The sequence below is a fragment of the Rhinopithecus bieti genome, unplaced genomic scaffold, assembly GCF_001698545.2.
Source record: "Rhinopithecus bieti isolate Rb0 unplaced genomic scaffold, ASM169854v2 scaffold_3040, whole genome shotgun sequence".
Lineage (NCBI taxonomy): Eukaryota > Metazoa > Chordata > Mammalia > Primates > Cercopithecidae > Rhinopithecus > Rhinopithecus bieti.
This window is the reverse complement of record NW_016804657.1, coordinates 6,160,583-6,179,663: the sequence shown is the minus strand read 5'-3', so window position 1 is coordinate 6,179,663 and position 19,081 is coordinate 6,160,583. Positions and strand designations below refer to the sequence as shown.

General features: G+C 43.7%; 1 protein-coding gene across 1 annotated transcript in view; it reads left to right on the top strand.

Annotated features, from left to right (window-relative positions):
* Nucleotides 1–19,081, top strand: part of CASQ2 (calsequestrin 2) — a 69,227-nt gene that overhangs the window by 35,935 nt on the left and 14,211 nt on the right. The window contains exons 5-8 of the mRNA XM_017869798.1: nucleotides 484–557; nucleotides 6,318–6,448; nucleotides 7,868–7,913; nucleotides 15,494–15,548. Coding sequence (XP_017725287.1) covers nucleotides 484–557; nucleotides 6,318–6,448; nucleotides 7,868–7,913; nucleotides 15,494–15,548 — 306 coding nt within the window. The remainder of the gene's footprint in view (nucleotides 1–483; nucleotides 558–6,317; nucleotides 6,449–7,867; nucleotides 7,914–15,493; nucleotides 15,549–19,081) is intronic.

The window sequence follows — 19,081 nt, the reverse complement described above, 5'->3', positions numbered from 1 at the left end:
CCATCAAGAAGTTGAAAATACTTCTGTGATGTCATTTGTGATTGAGGTTACTTTACACAGTGAGATGAATTTCCTTCTTACTTAGGGCTCATTTATTCTGGCAAACTGCACTGTCTCTAGAGGGCATGATTATAAGTAGCAGTGAGTTAGAGTGAAAGGCCTTTTTATTTCGGTTTGGAGTTTTACATGTCTTTTTCTCTCTCTTGTCCTCCCATTTCCCTCTGTTTCCTGCTTTCTACCTGCAGTTCATAAAAGTGTGGTGAAGTGGTCTTCTCTTGGGCATTTGAATGCCAGTCAATTCCAACTTCTTGTGGGGAACTATGGGTTTAAATAATATTAAATAATACCTATCTAAATAATATCTACTAAATTATTATCCCATCAGGATTAATTGACTTTCTACTCTCTACATCATTTGAAAAGAAGATTCTTCAGTGTGCATCTTGAAAATGTCTCTCCCTTCATCTTTATTTTTCCCCTTAGACTACAAGGCTTTTGAAGAAGCAGCTGAACACTTCCAGCCTTACATCAAATTCTTTGCCACCTTTGACAAAGGGGTAAGTACCTACGAAACCCCAATGTGAACAGTTTTGTAGGCATGAAGAATTAAAGTTTGAACTTGCCACCACTCTTTCTTTTCTTGTAGCAACATTAACTATCCTCCCTTGCCTCTTTCTCTAGAAGGGTTAAGAATTATATCACTAAATCACTTTTGGATTTAAGATGAGTACAAAGATGACTAATTCAGAGGATGTAAGAATATTTTTAAAAACATCCAAGGAAAAGTGATGGCCCACCCTTATCTTCTCATACACTGAGATAGGAAGTGTGTGGGCCCAGAGTGTGCCAGCCCACTGAGCCACTGCTTCCTTTTTCCTTAGCAGGTATCCTCTCCCTTCCTGGGGTTGCATACTTCCCCTTCTACTGGGTCAGGATGGGGAGTAGAATGGGAACTCCTCTGTGATGAGTTCAAGCAAGTGTTCTGTAAAATACGAGAGGAAGCCAGTGAGCTGGAGCAGGGAAGGGGCATGGTGGGATAAGACTGCGTTCAGTTCTTGTATATGATGAACCACTTCTGTGGACGTGGCCCTGTCTTCAAGCCTATGATCCAGAAGAGTGATCTATAATCCAAGTATTATAATCTAAACTTGAAGAATGTTTATTCTAATTAGTTGTATTATAGTTGGGAAGGATCTCGAGCAAGAATATTTTAAAAACTATCATGTATTAAGTGTCTGTTATGGGCCAGGTGCCATAGCTCACACCTGTAATCCCAACACTTTGGGAGGCTGAGGGGCATGGATTGCATGAGCCTTGGAGTTGGAGACCAGCCTGGGCAACATAGTGAGACCCCCATCTCTACAAAAAATACAAAAATTAGCTGGGTGTGGTGGCACACACTTGTGGTTCCAACTACTCGTGAGGCTGAGCTGGGAGGATCACTTGAGCCCAAGAGGTTGAAGCTGCAGTGAGCTGTGATCATACCACTGCACTCCATCCTGGGCAATGGAGTGAGATCCTCTCTCAAAAAATAAGAATATAAAAAATAATATATTCAAAAAAAATTTTATGTACCAGAGTCTGTGCTAAGAAATCTCTTTGTGCCAGAGTGTGTGCTAAGAAGTTAACATGGATTTTCTTACTTCATCCTCTCAACACTCACATAAGGGAGGAATTAGTATCCTCATTCTACAGAGGATGAAACTGAGGTGCTGAAAGATTAGGTGATTTTTTCATGGTCGTGTAGTTACTGAGTTGAGACGCTTGCTATAATCTCAGACCAGCCTGACTTCAAAGTCAGTGCTCTGTCCTACTTTACTCCAGAGAAAGAAGCAGTATATGCAAACTGCGTGACTGGTGTTTGGCACACAGGAAGCATTCAGTAGTAGTTAGCCAGCTATGAGCACCATTGTTCATAAGAAGGCAGTCATCTAGGCCCAGGAAGTGGGAGGCTTGGATAGGATATTAGTAGAGAAAGGGAGGAACAGAGAAGCCGAAACTGAATCCATTACTGACATATGGTTCTGATGGAACATTTGGTTCTGATGGACTAGGTGTGGCTAAAGTGGCTCCTGGGTAAGAATCCAGCTGAAAGGAAGAGAGAGGCAGGCCAATTAATTTGGCCAAGCAACAAAGCCTTAGTTTTTAGAGGGGTGGTTCAACGTTGAGCTCAGTGTAGTATCTGTTTGTAGAAGTGCCTCCTAGTGCAACTGTATAGCTTCTTGCCTGTGGCCCATGAAAAAGATGAGGTCAGGCTATAATTAAAAATTCAGAGAGATGCTTTTTTAAAACTCTGTAGGACACTGAGTCACAAGTTCCAGCATTCACGTAGCCTTGTTGGATTTCAGAACATTTAAAAAGACAAAGGCACACAGAGCGGAGAGCACTGAGAGGACTCTGACGCCATTTGGTGCTTAAGAACTTGCACCCGTCAGTTGGGGTGGAGAGGGTGTCCAAGGGGAGATGGTGGGGTTCAGAAGGCATGACTGCACCCAGTAGAGCCTCAGTGGTGTCCAGCAGGGAGTGCTAGGACAGAAGAGGGGAAAAGTAATAAATGTGAAGTGGCTGAAAGGACCTGTTTGTACAACACACCCTAAGGAATCTCAGAGAGACCTGGAGGTGCTTTGTTGAGGTCTGAAACCAGGAGAGTCAAGGGACAAGAAAGCACTAATGCAGTTACAAAAATGCAAAAAACAACTGGCACTAGCAAAAGTGGATGTAACAAAAAGATCTGGCCATTGATGAGGTGGTGAGAGAAGGCCTCAAAATAACTTAAGATAGCAAGTCTTGGCATCAAGACAGCAAAAATTATGAAGCTACTGAAAACATTAGGAAATCTAGGAAGAAGAATCTATTGAGAAACATGAGATGGAGTTATGAATTCTATTTTCTAAAAGTTGGGGAAACATTCAACTGGAAATGTCTTTAATTAATTCAGTCATTCATTCACTCAACAAGTATTTATTGAGTGCCCTTTACGTGCCAGGCACTCTTCTCAGTGCCAGGGACACAACATTGAGCAAAGCAGATTCCTGCCCTTTAGAATTTAAAGTTTAGTGTGGGAAAGAGAAGATGGAAAGACAGAAAATTACGAAGTAAACAAACCAATAAATACATCATGTGAGTTGCAGGACTGTAAAGAGGGTGAGATGTCATGGCTGCTGATGTAAATTTGGCGGTCAGTAGTTCCCAACCACTATCCATATTAGTATCCTCTGACAAGCTTTTGAAACCATTAGTCTCTGGGTCCCAGCCCTGGAAATTTTAATTTTTTAGGGTTGTGGCAGTGTCTGGGAATCTGCGTTTTTGAAAGCCTCCCAAGGAATTAAAAGGGTGTTCCGGTTTGGGACCAGTACTGATCTATTGATACTGATCCTAAATCAAGCCACAAGAAGGCAACCTCTCTGAAGAAGCAGTTAGAGCAAGAAAGTGTCAGAGGGCCAAGGATGGTTCCACTCTGCTGTACCTCACAGCCTGAAAAATATCAGTTCCTATAATCCCACATCCCCTCCCACTGACCTGTTCCTTCCTCTGTCTGAGTGAACAATGAGATGAAAATCACTTTCTTTTTAAAATCACACTGGAGCCAAAGGGAGCTGTGACTAAACAAAGTTAGTGGAGAAGATAGATGTTGGGAAGACATAAATTCAGTAGTGGCAAAAACCACTACTTTTGGCGAAAACTGCGACTACTTTTGCACCAACCTAATACTTGAGTTGGTTTCATTGGCAACAACCAAACTGGCTTGCGAACTAGAGGAAAAATGACCTGTATCAAAATTCATACACATGCACTTGTCAGAAAATCGGCATTGTACTTTGTAGTTTTCTTATCTTTGTTAAAATCTATTCCAACTAGTTAACAAATAAAAGCGTGAAAGAATTCATTTTTATGGACCTATTTGGTTCTTAATAATATAATTCATTCTTATATAATGGTAATACCCATGAACCAGATCTCCTCCTGGAATAATGCCTTGGATTCAGTAGGCCCCACTAAATACTTACTGAATAAATGAATGAATAAAAGCTTCAACCAATCAAATCCCCTTCAGTCCTTACCATCCAAGACAGGAATAATAAGAATGAAAGAGGGGGTCAGGCGCAGTGACTCATGCCTGTAATCCCAGCACTTTGGGAGGCTGAAGGGGGAGGTGGATCACTTGAGGTCAGTAGTTCGAGATCAGCCTGGCCAACATGGCAAAATCCCATCTTTATTAAAAACACAAAAATTAGCCGGGTGTGGTGGCCTGTGCCTGTAATCCCAGCTACTCGGGAGGCTGAGGCAGGACAATCGCTCGAACCCGGGAGGTGGAGATTGCAGTGAGCCCAATACTGTGCCATTGCTCTCCAGCCTGGGCAACAAGAGCAAAACTCCATCTCAAAAAAAAAAAAAAAAAGAAAAGAAAAGAAAAAGAAAAAAGAAAAAAAATGAAAGAGAGGAATTCTCTGAGATACAAGATGAGGGCACTCCATGATGGTGGTAGGGAGACAGTGAAGAGATCCCTGGGAAATTTTACTCAGCATTTCGAAGACTTAAATTAAGGATGCGACAATCCAATTTTTACATTCATAGACAGCACTGTGGCCCCAGACATTGGCATTCAGGAACTGGAGACTACCACCACCACCGGGTGGGTTTGACTTCTGGCTCTGCTCCCTCCAGATATATGATCCTGACAAATTTCTTACCCAAATTGTGCCTCAGGTTCATCATTTGTAAAATAAATATAATAATCATTCTTACCACATACAATCAAAGTGAGAATTAAACAAAGAATCAACCTAAAACACCTGGCAGCAGTGCCTGGCACATGATAAGCACTCCATATGTTTGTTATTATTACTGTTTTCATTCTGATCACTTCTCCTTTCATGGAAACAGTCTTCTGATTCCTAGGATATATAGTAAGTGAACTCAGAAAACCAGAATTCAATGTCATTTTCTAGCCTACTCTGGTTCCCTGCTTCATCACCCGCTCATCTATATCACCCCCCTACCCCTGAGAAGATGGAAAAGCAGTTAGAAAAAAACTCCACGTCTCCCTTTCTTAAAATTAACCTGACAACAAAAAAGAAAACATGGCCTGTTTTCTTTATCTCTGAGTAGGATGCTGGAATTTCTTTCCCTTAAGTACTATATAAAATGCCTTTCGGAATATAGTGACCTGGAATTAATAGCAATTGATGACAAAAACCATATGGATATCAGTGTTTCCTCAGAATGGACCTCCTTGTGTAAGAGCTTATGCAATACCCAGCTCCTCCTCTTCCCCAGTTAGTTGCAGCCGGCCTGGGTCACGGCACCATGGGTTACCACCACAGAGCATCGGCTCTTGGGCAGTTCCTCTTCAGCTTCAAGAGAACCACTGTTCATCCCTGTGCTTTCTTGAACCACAGCTCTGAACTAGAAAAGAATGGCATTTGGTTTTCTATAGAGCGTTGCACATTCCAGGCCTCTCAAATCATTTCACAAACAGAGGTCCTGAGTTCAGCAGCCGTGCAGGCAAACAGCAACCATTCTGCCTTGACAACACACTGAACATGTGGCTGCTTTAATCCAGAGAGAAAATGTCTTCCAGGCTATGGGCTGGCTCTCTGAGCTCCTTATCTGTTATAAGATGAGCAAATCATCCTGGCTTACTGGGGTCTGTCCAAGTTTTAGTACTGAAAGTCCTGCATCCCAGGAAGCCCTTCCAACCAGAGCAAAGCAAGATGGTCAGTCACCTCATGACCGCTGACAAACTGGGCGGCTCCCAAAGTCTGACAAACCACAAAGCAAACTGGGTACTGAGAGATTTAACTGTAGGGCCAGCACTTCAACCTAAATAGCAATTAGGGTTATGAGCAAATCAAGGACAGGCTAATGAGTTGGGTTCTGATTCTGAGTACCTATACGCCTTAAGGATCTCCATCAATTGCTTGTTTATCAACATTGGTTCCATTAAAACCACACAACCCAGGATAGTAAATATGCTCCAATGGCATTTGCTTCCCATCCAGCCCTGGCAAATGCAGTAGAGTGATGGTGATTGTAGAATTAAACTTCCCACTTCTTATCTCAACTGCTCCCTGCCCCGGCCTGACCTCCATTTGCTAGATAAGTCTTTTTCCTTCCTATCTTTCCTTCTTTGATCACAAAAGAAGATTGGTCTAGCCAGGCCTTGAGTGATGAGTTCCTATCACTTCAACATTGAAGTTAAAACTGTACATTTGTTTTTATGTCTTTGCCAGAAAACACACACACTTAGATGGATAACACATTGCTATTCTAGACTAGCATCTAAATAAACTTTGTCTTATTTCTAATGGTTACAGGTTGCAAAGAAATTATCTTTGAAGATGAATGAGGTTGACTTCTATGAGCCATTTATGGATGAGCCCATTGCCATCCCCAACAAACCTTACACAGAAGAGGAGATTGTGGAGTTTGTGAAGGACCACCAAAGGTGCCTGAGATAGCATGTGGGGGCTGGGGGCCTGGGATCTGGGGAATGGAGAGGAGCCTCTCTGTGCTACCATTTCAGACCTGCCAAGAGCAACAACCTAGTTAGTACCCCAGCAGTACAGAACTCAGTAGTATGGCTTTGTTGATCAGTGATGACTAGCAGGGACATGATTACTTCTGAATGTAAGTCTGCACCTGCAAGCAGGGTTTGATAAATCCCTCAGTCAGCAAATCCCCTCAAAGCCAGGGCAAGATATAAATAAAATTCTGTACTAGAAATGATAGCAATTTAGTGAAAGTTCCTGTATACCAATAACCATGCCCAGTGTTTTAGGGAAACTATTTTATCTAATCTCCAACCTTACAGGGTAATTATTATTCCAATTTTACAGATCAAAGAATTGGACTCAATAGTTAAGTAACTTAGCCAAAGATGAACACTCTATGCATAGGACTTCTGGGAGAGGAATGCTTGATACCACTTAGTGTAGCTCTAGCATGAATCAGCAAACCTTTTCTGTAAAGAACAAAATGGTAAATCTTTCAGGTTCTGTGGGCCAGATGGTGTCTGTTGCAACTACTTAACTCTGCGGCTGTGGCATGAAAGCAGCCATGGATCATGTATAAACAAATGGGTGTGGCTGTGTCCCAGTCAAAGTTTATTTAGGAAAACAGGAGGCCCTGGCTGAATTTGTCCCACCAGCTGTAGTCTTCTGACCCCTGCTCTCGAGGGAGGGATGATATGGGAAAAAGGAACATGGTAGTGCGCTCACTGGCTTGTCCATCTATCCTACCTGACATGTGCACATGTGTGTTCATTTTACCTGGAGTACTGTGATCGCCCTCACCTGGACAGTCCTAGTTCCTTCAGGAAGGCAGTACTTGGAGGAACAAATATTAATATGTCCAGCACTATTTGCCAATATTCGGAAAGAAATGAAACTATGAGCAAAATATAGATCCTGTCTGCTCCCCTAAATATCCCTAAAGGACTTTCAATGGATACCCCAGATGATAAAACAAAGGCAGTTTTAACCTACAAAATCCGAGATTTCCTGTTTTCCCCCTCAGGGTTCTCATTCCAGGTCTGCTGTGGGCTCTCTGGAGTGGTGGCTATCTGTGAGGAGGGAAATGGCATCTTGCCTGGGAATGAGCTGACCCTGTGCCCTCTGACCCATTGTTTGTAACAGACTTTGTAATCCTTGGATCAGTGGGTCTATGAAAAGGCTGAGAGGCTTAGGCCCAGCTTGCTGTCTGACACAGCAGAGTAGAGCTGGTCTGTTTCCTTAGGAGATAAGTGGGTTTTTAGGGTTCTCCATGCCTTAATGGAACTAGCATCTCATTTTACATTTCACGATGCTGTGGCTGCCGTATCTGCCACAGTGACCCCTACTCAAGGAAGCTCCTTTATTTTTTCCAGACCCACTCTACGTCGCCTGCGCCCAGAAGAAATGTTTGAAACATGGGTAAGAAAGAGGCAAATTGTCTTTGCCTTGTAGAGATGAGTATAGTCCCCAAGAGCAGTGCTTCTTAGATTAAGTCCCTAAACTCAAACCAAGCTTTATTTGGCTGAGGTGGATGTCTAGGTGAGTATTTGAAACACAGACAGGTTGGGTACGAGGGCTCATAACTGTAATCCCAGCACTTTGGGAGGCTGGGGTGGGGGATCACTTGAGTTCAGGTGTCCAAGAGCAGCGTGGGCAACATAGCAAAACCCTATCTATCTCTACAAAATATACAAAAAGTAACTGAGCATGGTGGCATGTGCCTGGAGTTACAGCTACTTGGGAGGCTGAGGCAGGAGAATTGCTTGAGCCTGGGAGGTCAAGGCTGCAGTGAACTCTGATCGTGGCGCTGCACTCCAGCCTGGGCAACAGAGTGAGACACTGTTTTAATCAAAACAAAACAAAACAAAAATATGGACAACATCATGCTCAATTAAAACACAGTTCTTCATGGATCAGTCTAAGCCTCTTTGGTACTACTCACTAGGCAAAATTGCTCTTAGGGGCCGGGCGCGGTGGCTCAAGCCTGTAATCCCAGCACTTTGGGAGGCCGAGACGGCCGGATCACGAGGTCAGGAGATCGAGACCATCCTGGCTAACACGGTGAAACCCCGTCTCTACTAAAATACAAAAAACTAGCCAGGCGAGATGGCGGGTGCCTGTAGTCCCAGCTACTCGGGAGGCTGAGCCAGGAGAATGGTGGCGTGAACCCGGGAGGCGGAGCTTGCAGTGAGCTGAGATCCAGCCACTGCACTCCAGCCTGGGTGACAGAGAGAGACTCCGTCTCCAAAAAAAAAAAAAAAAAAATTGCTCTTAGTTCATTTCCCACAGTGACTATAGCTTCTGTTCATTGACCACCAGAGCCGCACAGTAACACAGTGGAAGGGACTCAGGCTACAAAGTCATAGAGACTTGGGTTCAGGTCCAGAATCTGCCACCTAGTAGCTTTGTGTCCTACGTCAAGTCATGTGGCCTTTCTGAGCTGTCTAAATTTCCTTATCTAGAGTTGGGACTTTCTATAAGGATGAATGATATGAAGAGTTCAGAATATGGTAGCTGTTTTTTTAAAAAGTATCAACTGAAGGCACTGGCAAGCAGCTGAGCCAACTTGTCCTCTAGGTCTGTGTCATGGATAATATGTCAGGCAGCTCAAATAGTGTTAGATGGAGGGCCTTGGAGATAAACCCCCAACCCACACCTCAGCTTTGTACAGAATTTCATAAATAACAAAGGCTGTGGAGCATTTTTCAAAGCATTTCATGCATCCTTTTATTTGGATCTTCCAACAGCTCTAGAAAGTGATGTAGAAGAAGTATTATTAATTAGTTGGGCATAGGGGGCACACCTGTAGTCCCAGCTACTTGGAAAGTTGAGGTGGGAGAATTGTTTGAGCACAGGAGCTTGAGGCTTCAGTGAGCCACGATAATGCCACTGCACTCCAGCCTGGGCAACACAGCAAGACTCTGTCCCCCCAAACAAACAAAAACCAAGTACTATTTCAGCCCCATCTTACATAGTCAGAAACTAGTGCTCATACAGATTAATCACTAAAGGACACATAACTAATAACCATTAGTTCTTGGAACTTAAATACAGGCCATCTGGAGCCAAACCTGGTGTTCTCTGCAGAATGCCTCCCCAGAGTGACTACGTCCCCACAAGGGGCCATTTGGGGTGAGGGATGGGGAGGAGGAGAAAGGAATTAACATGGAAGTATTTATCTATTTAATTATTTGAAGTGATGGATGAACAGAACCAGGGAGTAACTTGACACTGTTTTACTGGTCTGTAACTTACTTGGATGTTTGAAGGTAAAGCAAACATTTCACAAGATACCAAAGGGTAAATAATCCAGTCCAGAGGAGTGGACTATTTAATAACAACTCAGCACAATAGAAACAAACTTTCCTAACATTTAAACCTTTCAAAGATATTAAAACGGTCTTATCGCTAGGCATAGTGACTCATGCCTGTAATCTCAGCACTTTGGGAGGCCAAGGTGGGCAGATCACTTGATGTCAGGAGTTTGAGACCAGCCTGGCCAACATGGTGAAACCCCACTCCTACCAAAAAATGCAAAAATTAACTGAATATGGTGGCAGGCGCCTGTAGTCCCAGCTACTTGGGAGGCTGACGTAAGAGAATCACTTTCACCTGGGAGGCAGAGGTTGCAGTTAGCTGTGATTGCACCACTGCACTCCAGCCTGGGCAACAGAGTGAAACCTTGTCTCAAAAAAAGAGTCTTATTAATATATTTTAAAATGGTGATAGCAAAAGGTATAATAGTGCTTTAAAATAATATTTTTTAAAAAATATTGTTTTACTTTTACCCTAAAATAATTTCAGATGTACAAAAGTTGTACAAAGAATTTCATTATCTCTTTACCTAGATCTCCCAAATGTTAACATTTTACGATGCCTTCTATCTACGTAGATACATAGAGAGATAGATGAGAGAGAGAGAGAGAGTTATCAAAATCAGGAAATTAACACTGATATAAGAAGTCTATTACCATTATTCAGATTGGCCAGTTGTCCCACCAATGTCCTTTACTGCAAAAGAAAAATGTCTCTGTTTCCTGGCCCAGGATCCAATCCAGGATCCCACACTTGCATTTGCCTGTGTTTCTTTTCTTTTCTTTTCTTTTATTTTTTTTGAGACAGATTCTCCCTCTGTCACCCAGGCTGGAGTATAGTGGCTCCATCCTGGCTCACTGCAGCCTCTGCCTCCCAGGTTCATGTGATTCTCCTCCCTCAGCCTCCCAAGTAGCTGGGATTACAGGTGCACACCACCATGCCTGGCTAATTTTTGTGTTTTTAGTAGAGACAGGGTTCCACCATGTTGGTCAGGTTGGTCTTGAACTGCTGACCTCAGGTGATCCTCCCTCCTCGGCCTCCCAAAGTGCTGGGATTACAGGCATGAGCCACCACGCCTGGCCTGCTTATGTTTCTTTAGTCACCTTTAATTTGGAACAGGGTCTTGGTCTTTGTCTTTCATGACACAAAATACCACTTTAAATTGAGAGTCATTATTGATGTTCTCTTCTGCTATGGCTTTATCTTCAGCTTTTTTCTTTGTATTGTCTTTCTTCCTAAGAGGCACGTCTCAATTACCTAGGTTCTAGGAAGGGAGGGAATATAACACTGTGGACCCCTTCTCCCAGTTCTTTCCTTCCTGTCACAGCAGTATCACACCCAAGAGCATGGTGTTTTGTAGATGGGGAGCCTCTGTCCTCACATATCCCACACTGCTGCAGAAATACTCCCTGTTGACACATTAGAGGCAGATGTTCAGACAGGAAGTTCAGTGTCTGGTTTCATTGGAACTCATTCTCTTCTTTCTTTTCACTTAATGAATAAGATAAAATACAGCCTTTTGCAATAATATAAAATAATGGTGATGGCTCATATTTTCCACATTAGTGCATATTGAATTGTTCTCTACTTGGGGAAGAGCAGTGCATTGAATTTAACCAGGTGGAGAAAAGGGCAACTGAAATGGTTTATTCCTTCCCTCACCATTCTGGAACAGCCTCATGACTTACCCAGGAGCCCTAACCAGACCTAGTCAGCCCCTCATTCAAGTCTCCAACTAGAGAGGGAAGGCAGGACAGGCCCCTCCAGTGTCACCTTTGTTTCCTTGAAAGGGAGAAACAAAAATCAGTGCATCCAAAGGACCTCTGAGGAGCCACTTTCCATACCTCCTCCTCTCCCTGTGCGCCTTGCAGGTCACTGCTCTGAAGAGTGGCATCTCTGTGGGCCTCATGGCCACAGCAACTTAAACCACAGATGTGGCTGTGGAAAGTGACCAGCTAGTGAACTTCAAAGTCTTTGTCTCTGGCCAGGCAACATGGCTCATGTCTGTAGTCCCAGCACTTTGGGAGGCTGAGGTGGGCAGATCGCTTGAGTCAAGGAATTCAAGACCAGCCTGGGCAACATAGTGAAACTCCGTCTCTGCAAAACATACAAAAATTAGCTGGGTGTGGTGGTGCGTGCCAATAGTCCCAGCTACTCGAGAGGCTGAGGCAGGAGGATCCCTTGAGCCTGGGAGGCAGAGGCTGCAGTGAGCCAAGATGTGCCATTGCACTCCAACCTGGGAAACAGAGTGAAACCCTGTTTCGAAAGAAAAAGAAAAGTCTTTACCTTCAACATGCACTTCCCCAGACACTGAGAAGTATTTAAATAAGATGGGAAAGCCAGCTAGGACTAAAACAACTATTGATCTTTCTCTCTCTCTAATTGTACAGGTTTTTAAGATGCAGGCCATAGAAAACACATCACATATGATTACTAAAGAAACTGGTGCCTGGTAATATTTGCTGTGTGTACATTGGAAAGCTATTTATTTATTTTAAATACTCAAAGAATGTCAAGCTGTCAAAAAGAGACCCGGTGCTGATCTGTCATTCCCCTTGGAGATCTCACCCTCCATCTAGCCAAGTGGCCCGCTAGAGTCCTGGGGAACTGCCCACAGGGAAGGAGAGTCAGCAGTTTCTTCTAAAAGAAGCCTCCCTCTATTGCAACAGCAAAATACTTTCAAGATGGGGTCAGAGACCCCCAGACAAGCATCTAGGTCACTCCATTGCACCTTAAATAGGGAGCCTGCTTATTTTAACCGCATTTTTTCTTTGCATCTCTTCATTCAACATGAGAACAAGCATTCAACAGAGACTGGAAGGAAACTGAGTAAAATATTAAGTGGTGATATATGCGGTTGGCAGTTAATTGATACGCATAGTTTCTTCTTGGTATACCTAATATTTTCTAATTTTCTTCAGTGAGTAAGGTTTTTATTGCCATACTCCTTTTTTGAGTCTATAGGCATTAAAAAGAACCTCTGTGCTAAGCAACATCTTCTGCAAACCCTGCAGGGGGCAATAAATTCATGGAGCCTGTTCTGCTGGTGGTGGTGAGAAAGAAAGAGTACAGGTTCTGTGGTCTGAATGTTTGTGTCCCCCTACAAATTCATACATTGGAAGCATAGCCCCCAAGGTAACGGTGTGAGGAGATGGGGCCTTTGGGAAGTGATTAGGTCTTGCGGGCTCAACCCTCATGTTGGGATTAGTGCCCTGATAAAAGAGGCCCCAGAGAGCGAGCTGGTCCCTTCCACTGTGAGGATACAGCATGAAGGCAGTGTTTCTGAGCCAGAAAGCAGGCCTCGCCGGACACCAAATCTGCCAGTGCCTTGACTTCCCAGCCTCCATAACAGTGAGAAATACATTTCTGTGGTTTATAAGCTACCCAGGTTTTGATATGTTGTTATAGCAGCTTGAATGGACCAAGACAGTGGGCTTTGGGGCCAGACAGAACTGGCTTGAATCCCCCTTCTGTCACTAGTAGTTCTGTGGCCTTAGGTAAGTCACTTTGATTCTTCAAGCATTCAATAAGAGTAAGACTTTCTTACGAGATTTTGAGATAATGTTCTTACAAAGTAAGTATGGAAAAAATAGCAAATAGCAGATATTGTTGCCACTTCAATAATTGTTATTTTAAGGCCGAATCCCTTCTTTCAGTGAGCTTGCCATCTAGTTGAGGAGGGAAGATTCATGCAATTAAAAACAGAATTTCCAAGAAATGTAACCTAAAGACCAAAAGAGAGATCTGAGTAGCAAAGGCTGTGAGATTCAGAGAAGCCCTGGGGGTTCCCAGCCCTGAAGTCAGCACAGCTCTTCCTCCCCTGTGCAAGCTGTGTTCTCACTGAGTAAGCCCTACTTGCCGGCTTGCCCATGGGTTCCTACTCTGTGAGTTTATTACTTGAAAATGCCTGGCACCTAGGGCTGGCCTGCTTCCTTGTAGATGTGGAACGCAGGTCTGCCTGCTGAATCTTTGTGACGCACACAGAGAAAGGCTCTTTCCCTTAGTGACAGTGCTCCCTCCAGGGGCCATCTTGGGTCTGGGGAGTGACAGCCGTATTATGAGCAGCCTCTTAGAAAACAAATATGGATTCTTAATTCTAAAGCCAATTTCCAAATGCGTTCTAGCAGGGCACTCAGAAATGAAGCCCGCTTCACAGAGTTAACAGCGCTCACTCCCATCTGATGGCAGGAGACAGAGACACAGGCTAGCCTAATGAGAACTGATTGGGATATTCTGTCTGGCGATAATAGCAAATGTAAAACAGTGAAACCTCGGACTCCCCTTTTGGTTGCTGTCGGATTGGTGTAATAAGCCGGCACACACAGGCACACACATGCGTATATCTGTAAAATTAAATTCCCCAGAGAATCTGACCAAGGCAATGCCCACTCTCTTGTTTTTAATAATAATAATATTTTCCATTTAATCTTTCTTAGAATTTGTGGAAGTTTTGTCCATTCCAAACTCAAAGGAAAAAAATTAGCATTTAGATAGGATTGCACCAGCATTAAAATCAATTGAAATGGAACCAGAGATCACGGGAAGGTTGAGACGCCTGGAGGTTTTTCCATAGGATGATTCTGATATGACATTCAGAGTGCCCAAAGCATACCTCTCCCCATGTCTCATCATCAGTATGCACTCGGCTTTGTCCCCAGGTGCCTCTTTCTCACACATATTCCTCTCCAAGTCTCCTGAGAATCACTTTTGTGACAGCAGAGCCCCTTCCAAGCTCCAGCTCCTCTTTCTCCAGAAATAATCATTGCAAAGGAGACACAAGGCATAGGGTCCTTGCTGTCCAGGGTGTAGAGACATGAAATGCCCCTCGTTTGCCCCATAGACTTAAAATACTCTCTTTAGGTTCTTCTTCCTGCCCCTGCCCCCACAGCTATACCCACTTTTCTCAGTCACACACCCTCAACTTTCCCTACATTCAAATTCCAGACAATTCTTGCAGCCTCAGAAATGCATTGGAGGCCTATGCTGACTGGGCAAGGACTTCAAGGAAGTCACCTAGAGGTCACAGACAGCAAAGTGTCCCCTACACACTACATGGGTTCCGTAGGCAGGGACCTAATAGGGAAGCTCAACGGTTGTCTGTGATTCTTGTGTGGACAACACCAGCCCACATCCTAATTGACCTCAATGATTCCTGTCTGCCATCCATTTGGGGATAGTTTCAGGATCTGTCCACAGCATTCAGAAGCCTCCATAATCTGGTGCATCACTGACTCTATCTGCCAGTGGTAAATTCTTGAAACAGAGACCGACAGCTGCTTTTACTGAGCCGCCTCTAGAGCCATTGTTGCCCTCAGATCTCCTCATAAACCAGACTCATGTTCTTTTTCATTTTGCCTTTTGCTGTTGCTCTCCTGGAATCACCAGACCACAGGAGTGAGGCTTATTTAGTGCTAATGTCTTACGTGTGGTTGATATTTTCCTGTCTCGCAAACTCATTTATCTGAGTCCCTGGTCCAAACCCTATGCACTCCTGCCAGTTGCTCCTCAGCATTCCTTCCTTAATGTGAGCCCCACTGTACTCCTCTGTGCCTCTGTGTTCATCCCCGCTTCCACACTTCTCCCTACCTCTCTTGTTTCCATTCCAGCTTCTGAGTCCCTGTCCCAGGCTCTGTCCTTTGAACCCTCCAGCTGGAAGTGTAACTTTGGATTCTTTTCTCATACAGGAAGATGATTTGAATGGGATCCACATTGTGGCCTTTGCAGAGAAGAGTGACCCAGGTAGGAAATTTTCAATCTGCTCTTTTACAACTTTAGCAAGAACCGATTTCTCACCTTTTTCAGCCCTCACCTTTCTCTTCTCTCATGTCCCATCCACAATGCAACTGCAAGATATTGGGCACCCCCTGGTGGCACCCATTAAGTATGAGTTTGTTTTCAATTGTGCACATGGCTAAGAGAAGAAAAGGTGTGAACAAATCAGAATGTTATAGACTACCAGGTTCCTACACCGTTGCACAGCAATGGACCAACACACTGAGTCAGTGGGATTTGCAGCAGAGAAAGAGTTTAATAATCACAAGGTTGCCAAATGGGTAAGGGGAGGGACTCTCAAGCCACAAATCCAATTCTTCAAGGGGTTCCGGGCAAGGGTTTTTAACAGGGTCATGGAAGGTTGAGGGCCTGGAAAATTGGGGTCATCGATTGATCTGGGTAAGAGGATGAAATCATGAGGATGTGGAAACTGCATTCTTCCATAAGTCAGCTCCTTGCTCAGCCTTTTAGACCAGCTGATGTCAGTAGTTTTATTGGTATGCAGAACCTAAAAGAGAAACTCAAATGGAAATCTTATTGTATTAGTCAGTTCTCACATTGCTGTAAAGAAACACCAGAGACTGCATAATTTATAAAGAAAAGAGGCTTCATTGGCTCACAGTTCTTCAGGTTGTGCAGGAAACAGGGCAGTATCTGCTTCTGGGGAGGCTTCAGGGAGCTTTTACTCATGGCAGAAGGCAAAGCAGGAGCAGACATCTCACATGGCAGGAGCAGGACCAAGGTGGTGGGGAGGTGCCACACACTTTTATATAACCATATCTTGTGAGAATTCACACCAAGTGGGGCATAGTGTTAAACCATAAGAAACCACCCCCATGATCCAATCATCTTCCACCCGGCCCCACCTCTAGTATTGGGGACTACATTTGAACAGGAGATTTGGGTGGGGAACACAGATCCAAACCATATCATTTTTAATCTCACCATGTCTTAAATTTTATCTATAGAACAGAGAAGGGACAACGAGTCTTGTGACAAGAGCTACATTATCCTGGGGTAGTACACAGTGACCAGAAGTGGGCCAGAGGGCAAGTCAGCTTCACCATGGCTGCTGATGGTGTGGGAAGCCTAGCAGGATTTTATTTTTTTCTCCAATTGATTTTATAAAATGCTTTTGGAGATGCTTTCAAGAACCTCAAACATTCTGCTTTGCTGCCCAAACACAGAAAGGTACACTGGGCACTGGGGAGGATATTAAAACATACCAGCTTTACAGGGTGTGTGTGTGTGCATGTGTGAACTTCTGTTCACATTAAAAGTTTATTTACCAATTTTGCCATTGAGCCTATATCAACCACAATTCTACCTGAAAATAGGATAAATGTATACTTTGATCCATAAAATATTGTCTGTGCTTAGGAAGTGAAGTAGGAAACATTCCCCTAAATAATGAGAACTGGGGAAAATAAGCAGCTTATTTTAAAAGTGCAAGATGACCCTGTAAATGAATTTGTAACTTTGTTTTTGGAACTTGGACAGCTTTTCTCTGGTTTCATTCTTTTCAACACCAGTGGAGAGTGAAGTGCAGGCAAATTAATTTTGCAGGTAGCAATTTCCTATGGCAGTACTCTGTGAGGTAGAGAGTCCCCAAAAGAAAGTGGAAGCACAGATTCTGAAGTGCATTTTGGAAACCCTGAGACAACCCAGAATGTAACCAAAGACAAGGGAATGTAGACTTTCATGGTACTTGCTGGGGACCTCAGTCTCTTATGCACTCACAGGGAGAGATCTAGAGATGGTTCCACTGGACAGATCAGGAAACAGCCATTTGGAGAAGTTAAAAAAAAAACTGCCCAAGAGAACACAGTTAGTGGTAGATCACGAAGAGTGAACAGATCTCCTTGTTCATCAATATACAGCTGATTCTTGCACAATGTCTTGACACATGGTAGGTGCTCAATAAATATTTGTCTGGCAGATGATTAGAGAGTTAGATAACCAAACAAGACCAAGCCCCAAACTCTTCACTGGCAGACCAGCTTTTCCTTCCCTTTTTTGGCAATACACTAGTAGCCTCCATAGTTTCTTATAGAGTGAAACCCACATTTTTTATCATATAATTTGTAAAATCAAGATATAATCCATATACCATAATAGTAACCCTTTTAAAGTGAAGATTTCAGTGGTTTTTAGTACATTCACAAAGTTGTGCAAACATAATCAGTATCTAATTCTAGAATATTTTGAAAAACAGCCATTAGCAGTTACTCCCATTTCCCTCTCACCCACCTCTGCAGGCAGGAATTACTTACTATCTCTACAGTTTGCCTATTCTGGACATTTCATATAAATGGAATCATTTACTATGTAGCCTTTTGTGTGTGACATCTTTCACTTAGCATGATGTTTTCAAGATGTCCCAATGATATTGCACGTATCATTCCTTTTAAGGGCCGAATAATATTCCATGGTATCAAAACCAAATTTATGTTCTGAATTATCTGAGCACTCTGTTGGCTTTTTCATTTTTCAGCATGATCTAGCCCTTGTCTCCACCCCCTCAAAAAAAGCCAGTGTGGTTTCAGTGGGTTTTCCACAGATTCTGGTCACCACTCTGCCCCGGAGGAGCAAATAGCAAAGGAAGCCAATTGCCTAAGGTTTACAAGCTATAATCAAACAGAATTGGATCCCTGGTGTTATGTGAACAGAGATGCAGTTGCCATAGGCAGCAGCCTGCTGGCCAGACTCCAGAGGGCTCCTTCCCCAACTCACCTGCCCCCTTCCAGGATTGTGGGGAAGCCTGTCTGGCTCTTTGGAACAATAGAACAAAGAGGCCTCCCCGAAGTTGCAGGAACCTGTTTGACCGAGATTGCTGCTGTAATGAATCAAGCTCCAGAAACTACTTCCACCTCCTCCCTGCACAAATATCCCTGGGCCTGAAGCTGTGCCTTTCCCCAAAAGAGCCCAAGCTGGGGCTTGTACTGGGAAGCTGTAAGCACGCACTGAGGTGAGGGGAGAGGGAGGAGTAGGAGCTCTAGAAGCATCTTCTGTGAGCAAGGGCCTTGCCACTCAGGGTTGGAAGAGGGAAAGAACTGTCTGTGAAAGTCCCTGACTCTGAATTTGTGGTTAATCAGTGATTTACCTGCAGAGCACTGATGTGTAACCTGGGGCAATGGGCCTGACTGCAGGACTAGGAATTTCATTCCTGCAAACAGTCCCTCTGCATTCCTTTGCTCTTGCTAACAAGTTAGACACGGCCTTTCGCCCCAACGAAACACCTACCCCACCAACCCAAGGAAGAAGATCATACATTCAGGAAAATAATACAGTTCTTCTTAAAGAGCTAACATTATTGAGGAACTGTGCTAGGAGCTTTATGTAGATGACCTCATTTAGCACCTAAAGCCACTCTGTAATATGTGCATGATGATTATTATTCTAGTATCAGATGAGGAACATGAGTTTTAGAGGTTAAATAAGTTGCCCAAATCACTCACTGTACCTAAGCCAAGATTCAAATTCAAGCAGGCTGTCTTGAC